General features: G+C 35.2%; 1 protein-coding gene and 1 long non-coding RNA gene across 2 annotated transcripts in view; one reads left to right on the plus strand and one right to left on the minus strand.

The window, feature by feature from the left end:
- Window positions 1-1,462: 1,462 nt before the first annotated feature.
- The window catches only part of frem2b (FRAS1 related extracellular matrix 2b), a 73,726-nt gene continuing 53,814 nt past the window's right edge, over window positions 1,463-21,374 (minus strand). The window contains exons 7-24 of the mRNA XM_058799377.1: window positions 16,101-16,250; window positions 14,812-15,021; window positions 14,468-14,665; window positions 14,152-14,316; window positions 12,714-12,896; window positions 11,613-11,743; window positions 11,317-11,472; window positions 10,846-11,149; window positions 9,535-9,666; window positions 9,051-9,382; window positions 6,883-7,075; window positions 6,521-6,625; window positions 5,896-6,023; window positions 5,684-5,818; window positions 4,252-4,378; window positions 3,979-4,166; window positions 2,955-3,101; window positions 1,463-2,877 (exon numbers count right to left, since the gene is read on the minus strand). Of these exons, the coding sequence (XP_058655360.1) occupies window positions 2,386-2,877; window positions 2,955-3,101; window positions 3,979-4,166; window positions 4,252-4,378; window positions 5,684-5,818; window positions 5,896-6,023; window positions 6,521-6,625; window positions 6,883-7,075; window positions 9,051-9,382; window positions 9,535-9,666; window positions 10,846-11,149; window positions 11,317-11,472; window positions 11,613-11,743; window positions 12,714-12,896; window positions 14,152-14,316; window positions 14,468-14,665; window positions 14,812-15,021; window positions 16,101-16,250 (3,476 nt within the window). The 3' untranslated portion in view covers window positions 1,463-2,385. The remainder of the gene's footprint in view (window positions 2,878-2,954; window positions 3,102-3,978; window positions 4,167-4,251; window positions 4,379-5,683; window positions 5,819-5,895; window positions 6,024-6,520; window positions 6,626-6,882; window positions 7,076-9,050; window positions 9,383-9,534; window positions 9,667-10,845; window positions 11,150-11,316; window positions 11,473-11,612; window positions 11,744-12,713; window positions 12,897-14,151; window positions 14,317-14,467; window positions 14,666-14,811; window positions 15,022-16,100; window positions 16,251-21,374) is intronic.
- Window positions 6,942-11,943, plus strand: LOC131554182 (uncharacterized). The gene is made up of 3 exons (XR_009274354.1): window positions 6,942-7,092; window positions 11,308-11,523; window positions 11,642-11,943. It is a non-coding gene; the product is annotated as an uncharacterized LOC131554182 (long non-coding RNA).

A 21,374-nucleotide genomic window follows, 5' to 3' on the forward strand; every position in this document is an offset into this window, starting at 1 on the left:
GTAATGTAACGTTAGCGTAGCAAACTAGCGATTTTTTAAAAACGTTTCAATTAAGAACATGGTTGCAAATATATATGTGCAAGACTGTCTAGAGCACAAAACAAGACTGTCGTAATTTTTAAATAAATTATTTAAGCCGAAAATACTTGAATACTTGATGATCTGGCCGCCATTGTTGCCGGTTGCGCAGTGTGTTCTGGGTACCCCTTGGTTTCAAGTAAGCTCGCGAAAATGCTTGGTTTTAAGGGGTATCTACCACTTCCCCTTAGCCCTACCCCTCGATCAAAACGAGAATTGGGATAGCCCTTACTCTCACGTGAATGCGCAAAACTAAGGGGAAGGGGTAAGACAGAGAAATGAGATTCACCCTAAGTAACTTAGGCTGTCAAGGCTATTTTATTCTCTTTAAACATCGGGTGAAATGATTCTTTCTCTTTAATACAGATGATGCTGGATCATTAATAAATTAGTCATGACAAAAAAATTATGATATCCAATGTTTTTTCTATGAGCGATTAAGGTTAACAATACCGTAGCTTGTCATTCACTACAACTAACACGGCGATAAGCCTGTGTGTGAACTGATATTAGGCTAATAATTGTAGACCTACCTATGTGTTGGGTTTTGCTCAATATGATGTTAAGTGGCAGATCAGTGGGCTTAATGCGGTTGAATATCTAAAGAGAAGTAGGGCCAACTCGGTTTCAGATGAAACCTAAAATACTATGGATGACACAAAATAATAATTATAATATGACCGCGTGGTGAACCATGAACCGAACTCGTATTTAAACACGGTCCATGCTATGTACACATGCTGTGTATGCATAGCTATCTTTACAAGTACAATTTTGGCTGTATTATTTGTGTCCCCTTCAAAAATTGCTCTTGAGAAATTTTATGTTTATTGTCCCCCCCTACTGTTAAATGAAATTTACGCCCCTGGCCAGGAGTGGCAAAAAGTCACCTAACAGCAATGTGAAAGACTGGAGGAGAGCATGCCAAGTCACATGAAAGCTGTGCTTGAAAATCAGGGTTACTCCACCAAATACTGATTTCTGAACTCTTCCTAAGTTAAAACATGCATATTGTATTGTTTGAAATTAATGTTAAATTGTTTTCTTTGCATTATTTGAGGTCTGAAAACACTGTATCTTTTTTATTTTGACCAGTTGCCAATATGTTTATGTCTCTAAATGTGTCTCTAAATGACAATATGTTTATTTGGAATTTGGGAGAAAATGTTGATAATTGATAAAACCAGAGAAACTGATAATTTTTTTAGTGGTCCCTTTTTTTCTTTACAGAGCTGTATATATTCTATATACTGTATTATACTATATTCTTGGACAGAATTACATTTTTAAAAACTGTCACATTGTTTGACCAATAAATCAGTAGGGTTTTGTGTTTGTGTGTGTGCATGCGTGTGGGTTGAGGCATCTCAAAGAAAAGCTCACTTTTATCTCATTAATGTTCATTTGATACCATGCTAATTAGCATCACATTCAGGTACAAAAGTCATGACAATGATCTCAATGATCTCCAAAAAAAAAAAAATTGCTGACTGAAACGTCAAAGAAATATTACATGGCAAAAATCACTGATCATTTTCCCAAACATTTTATCTGGCTTATTATACACGATATAATACATTTTTACACAGTAAATGTAGATAAAAATAAAACGAAAACCATGAAAACTTGATAGTGACCATAAATATGTAAAATACAGAAAAAAATACTAATGTGCTTTTGTTGTGCCAAAACTGAAACCATTTCACTCTTATGGAAACTTGATTAAAGCAAAAACATTAGTTTGATGTTACTGAAGTTATTGTATTACAGTACATTTCATTTGTAAAGTAGAAACAATAGCAGTGAGAAAAAAAAACCCCACATAAATGTAAATAAAATTAAAAATAAAATTTATTTATTGATCATGGATGGATCGCCCATCTAGTATAGACTAAAATTTGATTCGTTCAACCTTATAATACTAACAAGCCATTAAAAAATGATCAGTGACTTAAAACAACCTGTATTTATACAATATCATCTTTCCCATAATACCGTTCTTTCATCTAGCACCTTTGGATATAAAGTAAAACTTTCATTTGGATGAATATCAATGCCATCAAGCAGTAGTAACAGTAGTTTACAACCCATTATCTCAGCAAAAGATTCAGACATCAAACAATTATTAAAGCAGTGACAACAGAAGTGCTTTTGAAATTCAAGTACACATTCGGACCGACAAAATCCCGAGGAGAGGTAGAGTGTAACCACTCCAAGTCACTATGTGTCCTTGTGTGCCCAAGCAAATGAACAAGAGGCACTTGCAAACAAAAAGTGATTTGAATAAAAGGGCCCACTGTTGGGAAATCAAACCTCTGAGCTGTTGTTGCTATAGAGGCTTTGCGTCATCATGGGCTCTGTGCTGCTGGAGCTTCTCGGGGACTCAGTCATGTTCTTGTCCCGTCTAGATCGCACCACCAGAATGATGAGAATGACGAGGAGGATGGTGAAGAGTAGACCTACCAAGATTCCTATGATCAAGACAAATCGGTCGTCACTAGAGTCTCTTTGATTAAATTCTCTAGGAACGATACCCTCCGCCTGGGATTCCTCATGAAGGTTGGCATGTTTTTGAGCGCTGCGTTCCAGCGCTATGTGTAAGATGTTTGTGCCACGGCTATTTTCTGTGCCAATATCCTGAGCCAAATCTGGAATGCGGTTGGCTGACCTTTTGGAAATCGAGTGGCTGTGTGTCACAGAATGATAGTCAAGGCTTCTTTTCCCGATACCTCGGTTAGCGTTGTCTCTGGACCGGACGGTGTAGATGGTGTGAATGTACCACTCCCTGCCTGCCGACACCTGGACAGTGTTATAGTGTTAGTATCACAACATTATCGCAATGTTTCTCAATTTGGCAGCTGTTGTGTCCCTCTTACCTGAAACAAAGCATTCGAATCCAACCTGAAGCCGTCAGAGCCCGGCTGCCTCACCAGCGGCAGCGCCTGAGGATCGTCTACAGCGAGGAAAGCATTGAAACTAATGCTGCCAAATGTTCTCGCCTGAGTTTCTGGCTGAGCTTTGTCCTGCAAAGCAGAATGAGTTAAAAATTGCACATTATTCTGCCTAATGATCCTTAGTGCTGGGCAAAAACAAGAACGTTCTCCATGCTAATGGAACATTAGACCTTCTTGAAATGAAAAATATTTAACATTAAATTTAGAGTTTTATTTGTGACCCTGATGAACAATTATTAGTACTGAACAATGTTATAATTAACTAAAAGTATTAAAATTAATACAACTATTCTAAATATAAAATATTTATGTTAACTGAAAGGAAATAAACAATAGCTGAAATAAAATATAATCTAAAAAAACCTTTTTTCATTCATCAAAAATGTATTTTATTCCTTTCAGTAACTTGCCAAAGCAACAGTAAAAAAAAATTGTTTAGTTTAATTTGAAATACTAAAATTACTTAAAAGAACTAAATTAAAACTGCAATAAAAATGAATAAAAAAACAAACAAACAAACATATTTATATAACTAATACAAATGACAAAAACACAACAAAATTGCTAAAACTTAAACCTAAAATGAAAATAGAAAATATATTGAAAAACTCTAATAATAAATTATAGATACTAAAATAACACTAAATCAGCTAGATCTAGATTGCAGCTTTTATGTTTAATTTCAGTGTATGTCTGCAAAAGTTTCCTAAATATGATTAATTGTAACTGTTTGTATGTATTTCTTTGATGCTACTGCAGGTAGGTGGTTTTTCGAGTCTAAGAAAACTTAGAGATTTATATTAATTAACTTTTTTTTAACAAGAAGTTCATACTTTATAATTAAATTTTACTATTTTTATTTATTTTTTATTTTTGGACATCTAATCTAGATTGTCCAACTTTTTATGCAAGGTTTGGGCTTTATTAAAACAGTGTTCATACTTACAATGATCTTAAATCGGTACAAAAGAGACGGTGAATCAGCTAGGCAGCCGTACTCAAAGTTGTCAGGGTTGTATTTTGGGATGTATCCATCCGCCCCTGTGCACAGGAACACCTTTTCAATGTTACAGATGAACGAGTCTCCAAGATTCTGAACGGGATCCACCATTACACGGCCGTAGATGACATCTCCTAAAGAATGCAACAGCCAAAAATTACCGACAGGTGTCATTTCAAATACTCAAACAGAAATAAAGAGTTGTTTGTAGCATTTTACCCTCTGAGAAAGCCGTATCACTCTCCTGAGCAAAGCCCATGGAGCCGTCTGACAACCAGAGAGTCTTCTTTGAAAGCAGCAGCATTTGTGTGTTAAGACTGAACTCTGCGGACACTGGATCACTCACCTAAAGTCAACAACACAAACATTACATTTCATTAGGAAAATTGGGAATATGTCTCATCTGCCTTAAAGCTAATACTTAATTTAAGTAGTGGCTTTGGAAGGGATTGTGTTTTGCAAATTATAGTTATTATTAATATATATTGTATAATTTTAGAATTTTCTTAGATTTTGAAATATAAATTTTTTTTTGAAGGTAATATATCTTTATTGATCAAAATAAATAAAATTTAGTTGAACAATGTAGCAGTAGAAATATAGTTAGACAACATAAAAGTAAAAAAAAAAAAAAAAAAAAAATATATATATATATATATATATATATATATATATATTAGTGCTGGGCAACGATTAATCTAGATTAATCTCATCCAAAATAAAAGTTTTTGTTTATATAATATATCTGTGTGTACTGTGAATATTTATTATGTGTATATAAAGACACACACGTGTATTTACATGTATATATTTATATTAATATAATGTATATGATATATAAATATAACACATTTTTCTTAAATATATACATACATGGGTGTGTATTCATATATACATAATAAATATACACAATACACACATATATTATGTACACAAAACTTTTATTTTGATGAGATTAATCTAGATTAATCGTTGCCCAGCACTAATATATATATATAATTATTTATTTCAAATAAATGCTTTTTATTCATCAAAAATTCCTGACAATTTTCTTTTTCCATGCTTTCCAAAACAATTTTAAGTTAAATTCATATTCATATTATATTATTTATAGTTTAATAATTCACAGTAGTATTGTATTAGTGTATTTTTTATCAAATAAAATCAAAATCATAAAAAAAAAATGGCTCCAAACTTTTGAACAGTCCTGTACATGTGCAGGAGCTTGATATTTTATATACTCCACTTAAATACTTTAATAATTTAATATTCAGAAATATGAACTGAAGAAGAATTATCTGAAGAAGAAGGAGATACCATTAAAGCAGTTGGTATTTGCAGTATTTAACTCTATGAATAAAACATTATGCTGTTCCTGGCAGTGGACTATTTTCAACAAAGTAACCGATCAAGCCAAACTGACCTGTTTGTCCAGGACATTTCAGAGCTGATTGTTTTGTTGATTATCACTGTAACACAGGCGTTGTCATGAGGTATGTAAGAAATGCATCCTGTAAGCTGTAACTCACAGTGCACTATATACATACACACACACACACACACACACACACACACACACACAGAGGAAACCTCTGAGCTTGGCTATACAGCCTTTGCCGTGACCCCTTTGATGAGTGCTTGTGTTAATGACCTGTTGGAAGCGTATGTCCAGATCAAAGGTAATTGGCTCTCTGGGGTGGCACACAGGGCGGAAGCTGTACTCAACACCAGGAGGAGCTGTGCAGGGAACCAGTTTCACCGTGTACGTTCCTGAGTAATCCCTCACCTGCAGGAAAGTATTTCAACACTTACTGTATCAGAAGAGAAAGAAAAATGCCACAATCAGACACCCTAAAGACTTACAGCAAAGTCAGAGTTGAAGGTCCACTGCTGCATCGGCTGGTTGTATGTCGGCTCACTTCTCACCAAGCTAAGGTTAAAGGTCAGTCCAGGATGGTCCGCACACATAACCATGGAAGTCATGGGGGAGGCTGTGTTGACACAAATGTTATTATTCGTTATGAATGCAAGACACTGTCTCTTCAAAACTGGTTTCAGAAAATTTACTTAATACTAAAAATGAAAATTTTGAAAACAATATATTTAGCATTAATAATGTTTTAAGGGGGGAAAAAAACGTTTTTTTAACACACTTTCAGCATAAATTAAATTCATGACATATACTGTATGTATTGTACATTTAAATATGAATGTTTAAATAACTGCCATTTTAATTAAATTCTAGTAATAAAAATGTCAAAAACAATTTCTGGTTCCAAAAATAAGTTTAATTTTCTATATTCAAAATATAATTTCTTGTTTATTTTATTTCGATTTTTGAGTGAAATACGAGCAGTAAACTTCTTGACAGTTTTGTGAGTTTCATCCAATTACATAATGAAGATATGAGCTAAAAAGCTAATTAAAAATAATTATTAGAACCAGATGAATTCATTTATAGGTACTTGCAGTATATTTAATAACACACCTGAATGTGCAGTGACAAACAGTCCCCGAAAACGTGCTTCTGTACGGAAGTTGACGACCAAACGGCCTTGTTCATTGATGCGCATGCTTGTAGGATAGAGGGCACCTAAAAATAAATAAATTACATTTTAATATATATTTAAATAGAAAGCAGCAAAAATATTTTCTAATATGTTTTTTTACTGTATTTCTGATAAAAAAAAGCTCACTACAAAAACATAAAAAAAATACAAAAAAATACCCTCAAAGTTGTAAACAGTGCTGTAAGTACCATGCAATAATAATCTAAAATAGTCCAAAAATATTGCTAGATTTATTACACTGTGTTTTTCATTCCGATAAAGGAAAATCATGCTGTCTTGCCTTGTAATTCAGCTTCCGGTGGACTACCAATGCCATCTCTCCACAAGATGGCAGTATCGTAAACAAAAGTGAGACGCAGCTCAGACTGCAGGTCAAAGTGCTGCCAACCACCAGCGCCGACGGGCGAATGGAAGACGTATGACACATGCAGGGGCACACGCAGGGTCACGTAAGACTGCACCAGGTTCAGCACCTACACAGGACAGAAAGGTCAATACTTCAGCATATAATAACTACCTAGCTAACAATGCGGAGAGTTTATATAATTTTAGGAAGGTTAGTTAGTGGGTTAGTATAAAAATAGATCCTAAAAATAACTATTACACTGTAAAAAGTGAAAGTTGACTTAACTTAAGAAAATTGAGGAAACTCGTTGCCTTAATATTATTAAGTACATAATAATTAAAAAAAAAAAAAAAAAGTTAAGTGAACTTGACAATTCAATTAACTTATTTTTTTAATTATCATTTACTTACATTTTAGAACCTACATAGAATGTGATTTTTTGGTTCCCAAAAAAATGGATCTAGACTTTTAACTTCATGATTATTACACATATGTGACCCTGGACCACAAAACCAGTCATAAGGGTCCATTTTTTTTAAATTGAAATTTATACATCATCTGAAAGATGAATAAATAAGCTTTCCATTGATGCATGTTTAGGATAGAACAATATTTTGCCAAGATACAACTACTTGAATATCTGGAATCTGAGGGTGCAGAAAAAATCTAAATGTTGAGAAAAAAATTGCCTTTAAAGTTGTCCAAATAAAGTCTTTAGCAATGTATATTACTAATCAAAAATGAAGTTTTCATATATTTACAGTAGGAAATATTATGACTGGTTTTGTGGTCCAGGGTCACATATACTTTAATATACATATACATAAAATCTTAATTAGGTAAAAAAAATAAAATAAAAGGCAAAAGCCCATACTGTGTGTATCTGGAATATGTGTCACCAGAAGGCGATGTTGCTCTTGTTTTAAGCAAACTCTGCATACACTCAGTTTATCCTAAAAAGTGATTAATGGATTGAATCAAAAACTTTAAACTCTTAAAATTATAGTCAGAATCACAAACTTTTAATAGTAAAGTTTCCTAAAAATCCTAAAATCTTTGTAGTAAACACTGAATTTACTTGCTAACTGATGTGCTAAAAATGGCAGTTAACTTTGACTTTAACTGCTATCGCCTAACTGCTAACTATCCTGAAAAATGTTTTTGATAACTTCACCGATCAACTTCAATGATCAACTGAACTTGAATGTGGCCTGTACACCCATCCATCTCTGTTTAATGACACTCGTCCACTTTAGTTAACTGCAGAGTAAACCAAGCATAGCATGTGTCCATGGTGAAGACAAATGACTGGCTCAAACAGGCATGTAAACAGTTGTCTAAAGCTTGTTTAAAGGGCTACACTCTTTTAGCTAGCTGTTTAAAGGGGAGGACAGAAAAAACAAGACGCTTTTTATGATCTAAAGGTCAGTTTTGACTCATTGTGGGCGAAAGACAAATAGTGAGCGGCTTAAAGGAGGACTAGAGGTACATAAAGCAAATGCCTTTGCCAATAAGCTAACACGGTCAGCCACAGTATAATGGATTGATGTGATCTCACAACTGTGAAAAATGTATTTCCTTTAATATGTTTGGCAAAGACTGGGAATCCATATATCAAATGCAGGAGGCTAAACCTTAAAACGACTGAATAAATTCCTAAACTGACACTGAAACAAAACAAAAGAGAGACAAGGACATGTTAACCCCTTTTAAGGGCACAAAACATTTTAAACTTCCGTTCAAAAGTTGGAGTCAGTAAGATTTTTCAAATGTTTTAATGAAGTCTCTTATACTTATACACATCAAGGCTGCATTTATTTGATTAAAAGTACAGTAAAAACAGTAATATTGTGAAATATTATTACAATTTAAAATAACTGTAATCTATTTTAATATATTTTAGAGTGTAATTTATGCCTTTACTCCAGTCTACAGTGTCCTTGTCCAATAAAAGTAATAATTTCATTCAAAAAGGTAAAAAAAAAATTAAAAGAAATCCTTTGAATGGTAATGTATATACTATAATTTCTTATTTGGCTGATGCTAAAGGCATGGCATAATGTAAATAGAAAAAAAAAAACAGATTCCTTCTCTTTCCTCACCTGTCCATCAGTCCCGATGGTCCCTCCGCAATCATTGAGCAGTTCAGACATGTCATAGTAGCTGGCAAACTCCCACAAGCAGGCCTCCAGGTGCAGGTTTCGGTAGAATCGTAGGGTGTTTTGGCTCCTGAGAGTTGTGCTGTACTGGTAGGGCGCAGTCCCGCCGATGGCATCTGGATTGCGCGTGGCATCTGTGATGAAGCCGTAGCGTGTCCGCACCTCTGTGTAGTCCAGCAGGTTAGAGCAGCGATGGTTTCCTACACGAGTGCCGTCTGGACTCAGGGTTAGCTCAAAGTTGGAGAGCGGCCGAGTGGAGACTACAGGTAACATTCCTATCAAAGGGAATGAGGAGAATTATGTAACATGTATGTATCTGATCTGACACAGAAAGTGAAAAGCATTTTTTAATCCTTTCTAATTTTATAATTAATCTGCATGCAGCCAAATGTGCCTTTCACTATGGTAAATGTGCACGTGCACTGACCATCAATATGGGGCATGGTAACAGTCAGTTTAATGAGGTTTGGGTGGTCTGGATCCTCTGCTCCAGTGTAGCGCAGCCTGGCAGAAAAAGGCTCAGCTCCAACTGTGCCAACAACCCGAGGCTGGCACATACCTGATGACGTAAGGAAAACAAAAAATTAAACAGCAGCAGTTTAAAGGAGCTGTATCGATTCATTAGGAAAAACACTGTTAAGTTGACAACCCAATTTGAAATAGTGACCCAAGTGAAAAATTTTCAATCAGAAACAATTTAAGGCAGTATTAATTTCAATCCATTGGGAACTTGATCAGATTATTATGTGTGAATTACACACAGTAAACATTTTAAATAAATTCTGAACATGACTAACATAAGTGGACTTTGGGTAAAAAGACAAGAAAAAAAACTTTTAAATATTATCATACAGATTACTATCAAAAAAGTAGCTGTGAAAATGATAACAGTCTTGAAAAACAGCATAGCAAGAGGAAAATTTGAATTTTGAATTTGAATGGTGTAGAGCTCTAAAAAAAAGTCAGACACTTTTCTTTTTATCTTATTTATGTGCCTAGAAATTGTCTAATATTGGCAACCTGATCGCATGACGAAAATGTACTTGTGGGAACTTTTTCGCAAAACACAAAATATGTACCAATAAGTACATTTCACTTTAGTTTCCAACAGAAATTAAGACTAGAGGCGGTAAAACAGCGAGCCCTTTTAATCGTTTTCATACATAGTTATGATTACAGCTTCATATGTTTTGCTTTCCGGACGTATAAATCTTGCTCCGTAGCTCAGCCGGCATGGAATTGGACTTAGGATGCGGAATCCTTGGGTACGAATCCTGTGAAAAACATGTCTCACGATGAAAGAGCTGAAAGATGAGAGATCGAAAAACAAGCTAAAATGGCATGATTGTGATTGCGTTTTTATGTCACATTCTCTTTTGTTCATACTATCAGGTAGGATTAGGTGTAGTGCAGATGGTATGCTATTTTAAAAAGCGCAGCATTAGACTTATAGAGCCACTCAACGACCATTTCAAGTCAGAACTATGGTGACACGTACAAAACCAACGTCACATATAGTAAAACATACCATATGTACGTTCATCTGTTCCGGGGGGAAAAAAACACAAAAAAACGAACACTCTTTTAGTGCCACTCAGTGGACATTTCACATCGAAAACATCACGAAACGTACATGGCGCTACATATTTTGCCTCTTGCAAAAAAGCTCCCACAGGTACATTTTCGTCATGAGATTAGGTGCAATATTGGTGTTAATTTTGTAATGCAATAAACTCACCATCTTCCTGGCTGATGGAAACTATGGGGCTGGTGAGCTCCAGGCCTTCATCCCCATTGGAGTTGACAGCCCGGGCTGCACACTGCACACGCGAGCCTGCCTGGAAATACACTGAGTCTAATGTGATCGTTTTGGAGGAGGTGAAGAATGTGTCAAAATCCACTTCCTTCATGGGGCTGGTCACACCGTCAGGTCCTGTCGGGGCACTGACCAGCCAGCGGTACCGGGTCAGGGTGTTATTGATGTGCTCAGCAACACAGATGGAGCCCGTCCGGTCAAAGTCAGGATACTTGGGGTTGCACGACTAAAATAAATATATGAATAAATATATATATAATAAATAAATACAAATCATACAGGGTTTATACAGAGTTTTTTGTTTATTTTGTATTTAGTTTATTTTTGTTAAGCAAGTTTACACTTTTACTGTCTAAATTTTTCACTCATTCTTTGCCTATGTAGTGAACCTACCGTGACGCAGACTACAGGATATCCTGCAACTGGCTGAGCATCTCTAGTGCTGCTTGTATCATCGTACTGCAACAGAGACACTACTATTGGCACCGCGGGGAAGGTCACATCGGCCATACTGTTTGTCTCTTCAATGTAGATGATGGCTTTGGTGACCTGAAGATTTGGAAAAGAAGATAGAATGAACACAGTGTGGATCCTTCATTGGTAATTAAACCGGTATAATACTACTGATTATACAAAGACATTTTTTGGCATATACTTTTCTTTCTGTATTTTGGCATATTTTGGAGTACCTGAATCTCTGCTACCATGTTCTCATCAGGTTTGAGGTGGACAGTGAAGGCCTCTCTCATCTCTCGTACACCATCATACAGAATTTCCACCTCCACGATGTGCTCAGTCTCTCCTTCTTTAAACTCCAAATCTGCAATTGGGAAATTGTCATTTTCATGTTTGATTTTGAACGTGTTCTATATGCACAGTACATTACAATGGCTTTTTTAAAGTGTGATAAATAACCAGTGTGGGACAACATATCTGTACAAGAAACATGAAGAAACATGTCCAGCTCATTATTCACTCCCAAATTAAAAAGAAAAAAAGGAAATTATATTTTATGACTATCAGAATTACTTACATTGTAACATTATTTGTATAAAAATTAAAGACATTTTCTTCACAAATTCTCATTACTCATTATGTTCAGATATTGTAGTTTTGTATTTTTTGTAAAAAAAAAATAACAGTTAGTCTCCGTGATGATTCTCATTAATTCTCAATATTGTAATGCAATCATTTTTAACAGCACTAGAGTAAAAAATACAAAGACATTTTTTTATTTAAATCAGCACAAATTAGGCAAATAATAATTATACAATTATACATACATGTTTTTATTTAAATTATTTAAATTTGCATAAAGTAAATGGAAAATAACTATATAGTAGTATTAACAGTAGTACTTGTTATATTTAAATTAGCATAAATTAGGTAATTATAACAAATACTATTATGATGCATAATACTTGAGCTTTTTTACAGTATTGAAAACTATATTTTTAATCTATCTTATTCTTTTGTATATATTCTTGTCTGTCTTCTTACTTTTATTCTTTTATATAACAATATTGTGAATGTGGTAGGGAAATGTTTTTACAGTATAATAAATAATGCAAAAAAGACTTAAAAATTCAAATATTAAAATTAAAAAGTAAAAATATTAATAATAAATGGTCCTAAAATAAGCTTATTTTTCTTTGAGCAATAGATTTTTTTTAGTTAAAAATAATGATTATGGGGTAAAATATGGACTAGACATGTCCTTGGGAGGTTTTGTGAGATTCCCCAGTGAGCTGTCTTAGAAAACTATGCTATGATGTTGTGTTTGAACCCACCTTCAGAGATGGGATGGTAATCTTCTCCAGAGGAAGCCGAACCATCCTTTGTGTGGACCCGAACCACAGACACTTTGGATGTATCTCCTGTCCTCTGGACCGGGATCCTCACCACTGAGATTTGCCCTGATTCACTGGGTTCACTCACACTAAACTTGGTTGCTCCAAACCTGATAATGGCCTCTGGGAAAAGAAGATCATGGGAAAGGAGAGATGTATGTCAGCACCAAAATGTCACTTCACTCGGGGTTGATATGGACCAATCACCTTAGACAGAAAGATGATTAAAGATCACATGATATCAAAATGAGAGTTTTGTAACTTCAAGTCCAGATCTATAAGATTTTAATCCATATATTTTCCACAGTCAACATGAAGACAAGACATGTTTCAAAGGTCATAGATGTTTTTCAAAGAACTTGTTCATGTCTATTAGACACATGAAAAAAAAATACCAGGTTCCCATTCCTTCTCTTTCTTTGCACTGAGCAATTTACTTACACAAACCTGTTTACATTTTCGCAGGACAGGGCAGCTCACTTCTTCTGAACATGCAAAATGTACATTTATTATTAGATTTGTTTGCCTCTCTGTGCCCACATACTGTATTTTGATGCAGCTAAATTCTCAATAAAACAGTTTTCATTTATATATTTTACTGTTTCTGTTGTCAGACAACGGAATGAATATGAAATAGTGACTAAAACGCGACCCATTAAGACTGCATAACCAGCTCTCCCTTCCAAGATGTTAATCTGCACAAAATTCCTGATAATCGAGCCGTCGTCTGATGAAATCAAATACACTTAGCTGTGTATTTGTGCTGTGCTGTGATTTCGGCTTTACTTGCATGTAAAATTAGAGAAACAACATAATATCTGTGTTTAACTGAAAGCGCTGCTCCTCTCAGCCGCTCGCTGAACAATGCAGACACACAGAGAGAGAAAGGTGTGTGCGCACGCTGGGAAAGAGAGACCTCGCGCTTGCGCGGCAGTACCAGCAAGTCTCAGAAACTAAATAAGGTTTGGGCAAACCCTAAAGATATGTTGCTAGCCGCTTTTTTGAGGGGGGATTGGGGGGGGGGGGGGGGTTGCTAAAGGGGTCTGAAAAGTCGCTAAGTTGGCAACACTGTGCATCTCCATTTCTCCAACTACGGGCTAGGCCACGGGTCAAACAGAAAATGTGCGCTTAATCGCGCGTTAATAAAATTAGTGCCGTTAAAATGAATTTGCGTTAACACGTTAACTTTGATAGCCCTAATTTATTGTGAAATGCATTCTTTTTTGTAAGTTTTTCATACACCTTTAATATCTGCATTTTTTTCTGAATAAAAAAACACTGCCTTACAGTTCAATACAGTACTTTCTAGGACTCTGACAGATAACAGCAATTGCAAGTGGGCACAGAAATGTGAGAAAGTGGGAGATAAAAGTCTTACTGTCAGCATCGTCCTTTATCTTGATGAGTGACTCATTCTGAGCCCCTATGGAGGCCCCAAATGGAGACTCGCTCTTGGGGCTTCCCAGCACCAATCTCAGTTCCTCATCTTCCTCATGTTCGGTGTCATCCACGAGGATGAGGACACAAGGCTTCTCCACCTCTCCTACACAAGCAATCAATAGGGAGTTGTTTAGTATGCATAAAAATGTCAACACTTCAAATTGGGAAAGAATTACTGGATTTCCTTCCAAATAAAACTTCTTTTATAGTGCTTTTATAGAGACAAACACTCTTAATAAGTCCAAAAATAATACCTGGTAAAAAGACAATGGTGGAAACGTCTGTGTTTGGCCTCTCGTTGAAGTCCATCATGACTTGGGCCGAACCTTGACGGCTGTAGCACCGCACACTGGACTTGTAGCTCAAATCTCCACTCCGGTACACAATAGCAGATATCTGTCCATCATTCTCATTACCCGTGTACGTAGGATCTCGGAACTGCACCTTGGGCACTAAAAAACAAAACAAATGTGTTATATTCAAACCCAAATCTTATTTACCAAAATGTATCTATCTTGTTTTTTTCTTGTCTAAGATAATATGAATGAAACTATATACTATATTTTGCCTTTTTATGCTTTAATGTAAGATCACTCACAATCTGAGATGGAGTCATTGATGTAGATTGTAGCTTTTCCTGGTTCACCCAATATGCCGTTCATTGGCATACGGAGAACCAGCTCAAACTTCTCTGGCCCCTCCAGCACCGGCTGTCCCAGGTCATCCAGGATTGTAACCTTGAACGTCTGCATGTTGACGCCCGGGGAAAAGTCTAGGTTCTTACTAATCCCAACGTAGTCCATACCAGCTGTGTTAAGGTTTACAGAATGTTAGTAAGGCAATGGAGAAAATATTCCAGAAATATCAATGGCACAAAAATTAATTCTCACAGGTAAATTAACAGTGAGAAAATAAACCTCTCTCAAGTGCTAAACTGACCAACCTTTTTTTTTCTCCACAAAAAGAAGAAAAAAATGTATACATAAACTAGACTTCTGACAGAATACCTTTGTGGTGACACTTTATATTTCTGACTTGCTGTGCAAATAATTATTTTACTGATAAATATCACGTACAGTAGGTAAGTTTACTGCTATGTACTCATTCCTTAAATACATTGACCTTTGTAGCAGAAATGTGATAATGTATTATTGCATTTTCAAAGAAATTATCTTATAGAAATTAATAAATAACATTATTAATAGTGAAATAATAATAAAAACTGATTTTTTTCATGTTTTAATAAAATTTTATTTGATTTATTTTAATCAAATTTGTTTTAACCTTCACTAATTGTTTATATATTTATGTTTTATTGAATAAGCTGAAATTATTTTCCACTGTGTGCCATTGTTTGAATGAGCTGCCACTTAGTTACATGCTGGCCTATTATTGTGGTGACACTGATTTCAAATTCACTGAATCGTTGAATGAAACGAACTGTGATTAAACACGACTGGACTGTTCCTGGCCAGAATGAGCTACAACGTGCACCAGACAGTCAATAGTCTGAGTTTACGAGTAAACTGTGTGAAGACAACCCATAAATAGAGGCTTTCAACATTCTGGAGAGTGTTCAAAAGACTGTACATGTGGATGTTTGTACAACATTAGTATTTCTAGATCGTGTTAGATAGAGGCACTGAAGACCTAGCCGTGTTTACATCTTGTCAGTAAATCATAGGATGGGCTCTTGTCGTCTGGCGCTGTCTATTGTTGAAGCCTGAGGGGCCTGTAGCAACATATTATTGTCTCATGGTGTAGATTTCTAGAAATACAAGCTAGATAATGTATTCGATCAACTGAGCATGTTTACAGTAATTATATATGAAAGCGTCTACACATGTAATACTGGGAACTGACATACGCAATCTGTCTGATACATACCTTCGGCTGAAACAGGCTCAGTTTTTCGAGACCGTACTGTGACAGTTCCAGTTTTGGAAAGGTCACTTCCTGTTCTCCAAACACGGACTTCGACATAACCATCACTCTCATCCACATGGTACTCAGTTTCTCCAAAGTAAAACACTGGCGCTGTTGGACGACAAAGAGAGATGTTTTATTGAGGGAACAATCTACAAGATGCAAGTTTGATCACCAAATCATCATTAATTTAAGCAAGCTATAGTTAACTCAAACTAACATAAAAAAAAAGCCATACAAATTCTGTTATTTGAAATAAAAGTAAAAAAATTCATTTGAGCTAGTTGCCAAATGTAACATTTGTACATCAAAAACTGATGAAAAAAAAAACTACAAAAACTGATTTAAAAAAACAAAAACACAACAAACTTACTAAAACTAAAATTTTAATTAATATATAAAATATAGAAATAAACCATATAAAATACTATAATAGCATATCAATTAATATTAAAATAACATATCAATATTAAAATAACACTAGTCATAACACTACAGGAAAAACAGTTTTGAATCACTGTTTTTGTCCATAATGAAAGTCAGTGGGGTCCAAAACATCACTGACTTTATATTTATATGGATTATTTATTATTCTTTTCTCTTTTTTTCAAAATAGCTTTTGTGTTTCACATACAAAAGAAATTCATACAAGCTTGTAACGAAATGAGGTTTAGTAAAATATTTTTCATTTTTGGGTGAACTATCCCTTTAAGACAGACATTTTTCAAACTATCTTTTGTGTTCCAGAGAAGAAATAAAGTCATACAAGTCTGGTATGACATTTAGTGAGTAAATAATGACAGAATTTTAATTTCAGTTGAGTGAACTGTCTTTTTAAGGGTGAGGAGCTGTCTGAGGTGGCTTTAACAGAAGGTACGGGGGATGTGGAGATAGACGGGCTAGCATGGACCTGTCTGTCTGCAATTAACACTTTACCCGACTTAGAATCCACTGACAAATCCTTGTTCATAGCTCGCTAACACCCTATCTGCTGCTGAAAGGTCCATGTCACACTCAGCTTCCAAATGTGTTTACTTGGAAGACACTGTGTCATGTACTGAATCTGATTGAGGGTAAGACACTGAGGGTGTTGAGGGAGTTTCAGCTGCTATGCGTCCATGGTAGGAATGGCATCTAAGCCTAAGGAAAACAAACAATGTGTGAGATGAGACTCTTTTTCACTCGTTTTATTCTTGTGTGGCTTGGAGACCTCACAGGCGACGTGATAAAAAACAGAAAGTTCATTTTTACCCCTAAACCAACACTGAACTTTTGACGCATTAGGATGTAATGTAACGATGAGGTCATGCGAGATGTTTGCTGATGGGTTTGTTATCATTGCACTTTTTTCCATTAAAAAAGCTTAAAATAGAACCACTTCAACATTTGAGCTTTTGTTAGGCCCCATTATTGAATGATTTTACCTGCCACTGAAGGGTTATTCAAGATCCAACCCTTACATTATGAACTCAGCAATCATGAAAAGTGAAACAGGAAAATATTGATGGGGACAGAGAAGAGTGTTTGACTGACAGAAAGAGTTCACTGAAAAATGAAAAATTCTGACAAACATCTCATGCCACATTATGGCAGGTTTGACAGCTGAAGGCATGTCTTGGGACTGATCGATAAGTGACACGTTTGAATGTTTAGAAGTGAATATGAGTGTGAATAAACAGAGCAGCTTGGACATTCTGCAATAACCAAATAAATAATAAATAAAAAAGAAACAAGTTTGTTATAACATGGTATGCAAGGTAAGCAAGTATAACAGAATTTCATTTTTGGTTTAAAACGTATCCTGAAAAATGAATAAACCCTCAGTTTTATAACCATACAGTATATAGTTTGTAATGTCACATTAAGGTATTTTTAAAATAAAATAAAATAAAAAAAGTGTACACCATTGTTTGGGGTCAGTAAGATTTTCTAATAATATTATTAAATATTTTATTACATATTTTTAGAGAAATTAATACTAAAACTAATCAAAGGTAAAGGACAGTAAAGTAATTTATAAGGTAACAAAAGATTTCTATTTTTAATAAATGCTGTTCTTTTAAACTTTCTATTCATCAAAGAACCCTGAAAAAAAAAAAAAAGTTTAAATATTAAGCAACATTGATAATAACAGGAAATGTTTCTTGAGCACCAAATCAGCATATCAGAATGATTTCCGAATTTCAGCTTTGCCAACACAGGAATAAATTAATTTCTTAAAATATGTGACCCTGTCTGTGAAATCCAGGCTAAAATCTCAAAATGTAATTATGAGATAACAAGCATCAAAGTTTGATTCAAGGCTACATTTTCACAGAATGATACTTTATACCTTCTTTACCTTATGAAGGATGATTTTATGTAGATCACAAAAACAGATCACATAACAGTAAATCACAAAAAATAACTTTCACTGGGTTTTCACAGCCAGAGTCACATATATAGAAATAGAAAAAATATATAACCCAAACTTGCTTTTCTATTCCAAACTTGCCGTCCCAATGCAGCTGATTACTACTACTTAAGTAAGAGCAAAAGTAATTATATTGTGTTTTATGTTTCCTGTTTAATTCGCTGAAACTACTGAATTACCAACTTTCATTAATGATCAAAGGCTAAACTTAAACTCACAAAAAAGTCGACGTGTTTTACCTGCAATAAAACGCACGTTACGTTCGTGTGAAGTTGTGTTAAAGCTCTCGAGGGGCAAATACATCTTTAGGCACTGCCTTGAGGTTTGAGTCCAAGGGCGAAAATAAGACTAAATTGTTCATGTGGTGAAAATCCCATTATAAAGTGCACACTTCAGAAAAACAGAGAGGCTGTTATCCCTAGCTTTATCTAGGTCTTGGAGACACATTAAATATAATTGCATGATGTGCCTTGGCACTGCCAGTGCCTGTCCCTGCAGAGACATGAAGTACTGTGGGCGATCGGAAGGTGATATGAAATGAGTGCTTTGGTTTGGCTTGTTGTGTGGGTGCGCTTTGGTGTGTATCTCTCTGCTCCCACAATCAGATAAGGATCATTTGTAAAAGGGACAAACAGTGAGCTTCAAAGCACCACAGTCCATTAACTGAAAAGCAAACCATTGGCTCCTACACGACCCAAACTCAGACGCTTCACCTAGTGGATTAGGTTACCCATGTGGCAGGCTGCCATGGTGCTAGTGGGCTAAATTTGAACTACTGAGGGTTTTCTTTCCTTTATAGGAACTGCAGACTGGTACACTAATGCATTATCTTTCCAAAACTTGAATGATCTGGCCTGAACAATGTAGTATGCTCTGACACTCACTCTTAACTGTATTCTACTTTACTGCACGGTTGACAACTTTGGTCAAAAGCTGCTCTTCGAAGTAACTCTAGCCAGCAAAGCTTTCACCCAGGGGACGTTAATGCACAGCTTTCTCTCACCTCATTTCAACTCACTGTATTTAAACCTCCTGGTGGAAAAAGCCAAAGTAAATGTAATCAAAAGCCAGGGAAATGTAATCAAAGAAGAGTATGATTTTTGAACCAAGAAATATTTATCATTTTTAATTATTGTTTAGTGTATAACGCCCACCCATGGCAGTTTGATTTTTTTTGTCAATGTTTTCTCTCCAACGAATTTCTCATAATAACTGCACATCAAAATTTTGCTTCGGAGTTCTGTTTGCTGATTCTTCTCACGCACAATGCAGATTGTAAATGTTTCATCAGCAGAGGGAGATTCGGTTAAAAATGTTTTGTCTTAAAGGATTGTCCATAATAAAAAAGTAACATTTTTCCTTTACTTATTTTAAAATGTTTAAATAAAAAATGCAGTTATCAAACAAACAAACAAACAACATCTAAATGCAGTTGCAAACAATTTCGTTTTTAATAGATTCTTTTTCAAGAATTTTCTTCTTTTATTGAGGCTTTTCCTTCATTATGATAGTAGAACAATTGTGTCACCCTGATATTTTTTGTAATACTATTTTTTTATTATTGTATATTTTTTATAATATAATTTTAATTATAATTATAAAAAAAGAGCCTGTCCTCCAACAAAAAACGACCCTATAGGTCGTTTGTGCAAGCCCTTATTACGACCTATATTTACGTTTTAAAGTTAAGCGCCCTCTAGCGCGCGTAAAAATAATGACAGTCTCCTGTTGCGTCTGTCATCATGAAATGACTTATGACTGTCATTACCAATCAAAATGCGTGTTTATTTAAATGCAATGTGTGGACTTTTTACACCGATCTCACAGTATTCGTACATATTTTACTAGGTGGCTAATTAAATGCGAATGACCACACCTAACCCTACCCCTAAACCTACCCCTTACAGAAATCATGCAAAATCATGATTTTTAGTGCACATTTTATGAGCGCGTGCGTTCTTTGGGATCGAACCCATGATCGCATGATCACGTAATTACACATCGTCGTATAATGCAATGCTCTACTAACCGAGCTACACGAAACCCGAACTATACTGCAGATAAAAGAGTACAAAACATAAATATGAAAATGTCCTGTTGCCGATAGGGGCGCAATTGTAGTATACGCTCTGATGGGTCGTATTTCAGGGCAGAGTCCTGCACGGGTCCTGTTTGATAAGCCCGCACCCGCCCCGCACCCGCAGTAGTTAACCGAATACCCAACCCGTTATCCGACAGCAACACTAATTTAATTCCGGACCCGACCCGACCCGTTTGACATAAAAACCGCGACCCGAACCGCACCCGCATTAAATCTACATAAGGCAGACAAAACACCTTTATTTTATTTTTAATGTAACAAGCAATTAACAAGTCATTCTGAGTTAATGCGTTAATATTTTAATCATAAATAATAATAAATTTAATAATAACATTTAACACACGCAGCCCAACAAGTTAACAGAGAGAGAGAAAGCACCATTCAAGGTGTAAACAATATAAAACTATTGCGGACTAAAGCTTTTATTCCGCGTGCAGGACTCTGTTTCAGGGATTTGGACAAACGACCTATACGGGCGTATTGGTTGGAGGACAGGTTGGAGCATATATATATATATATATATATATAGTATGTATGCATATAATTATTATATATACACACACAAATATACATATATATATCGCATTATAATTTTATATGATTATTATAAATCATATAACATTATAATATTATATAAAATTATGTATGTGCACACACAGTGAAAGAGGCAGAATGTACCCTGGCAGTCTGGTGTACGCTTCACACGTCTACATGCAGACAC

The sequence above is a fragment of the Onychostoma macrolepis genome, chromosome 15, assembly GCF_012432095.1.
Source record: "Onychostoma macrolepis isolate SWU-2019 chromosome 15, ASM1243209v1, whole genome shotgun sequence".
NCBI lineage: Eukaryota > Metazoa > Chordata > Actinopteri > Cypriniformes > Cyprinidae > Onychostoma > Onychostoma macrolepis.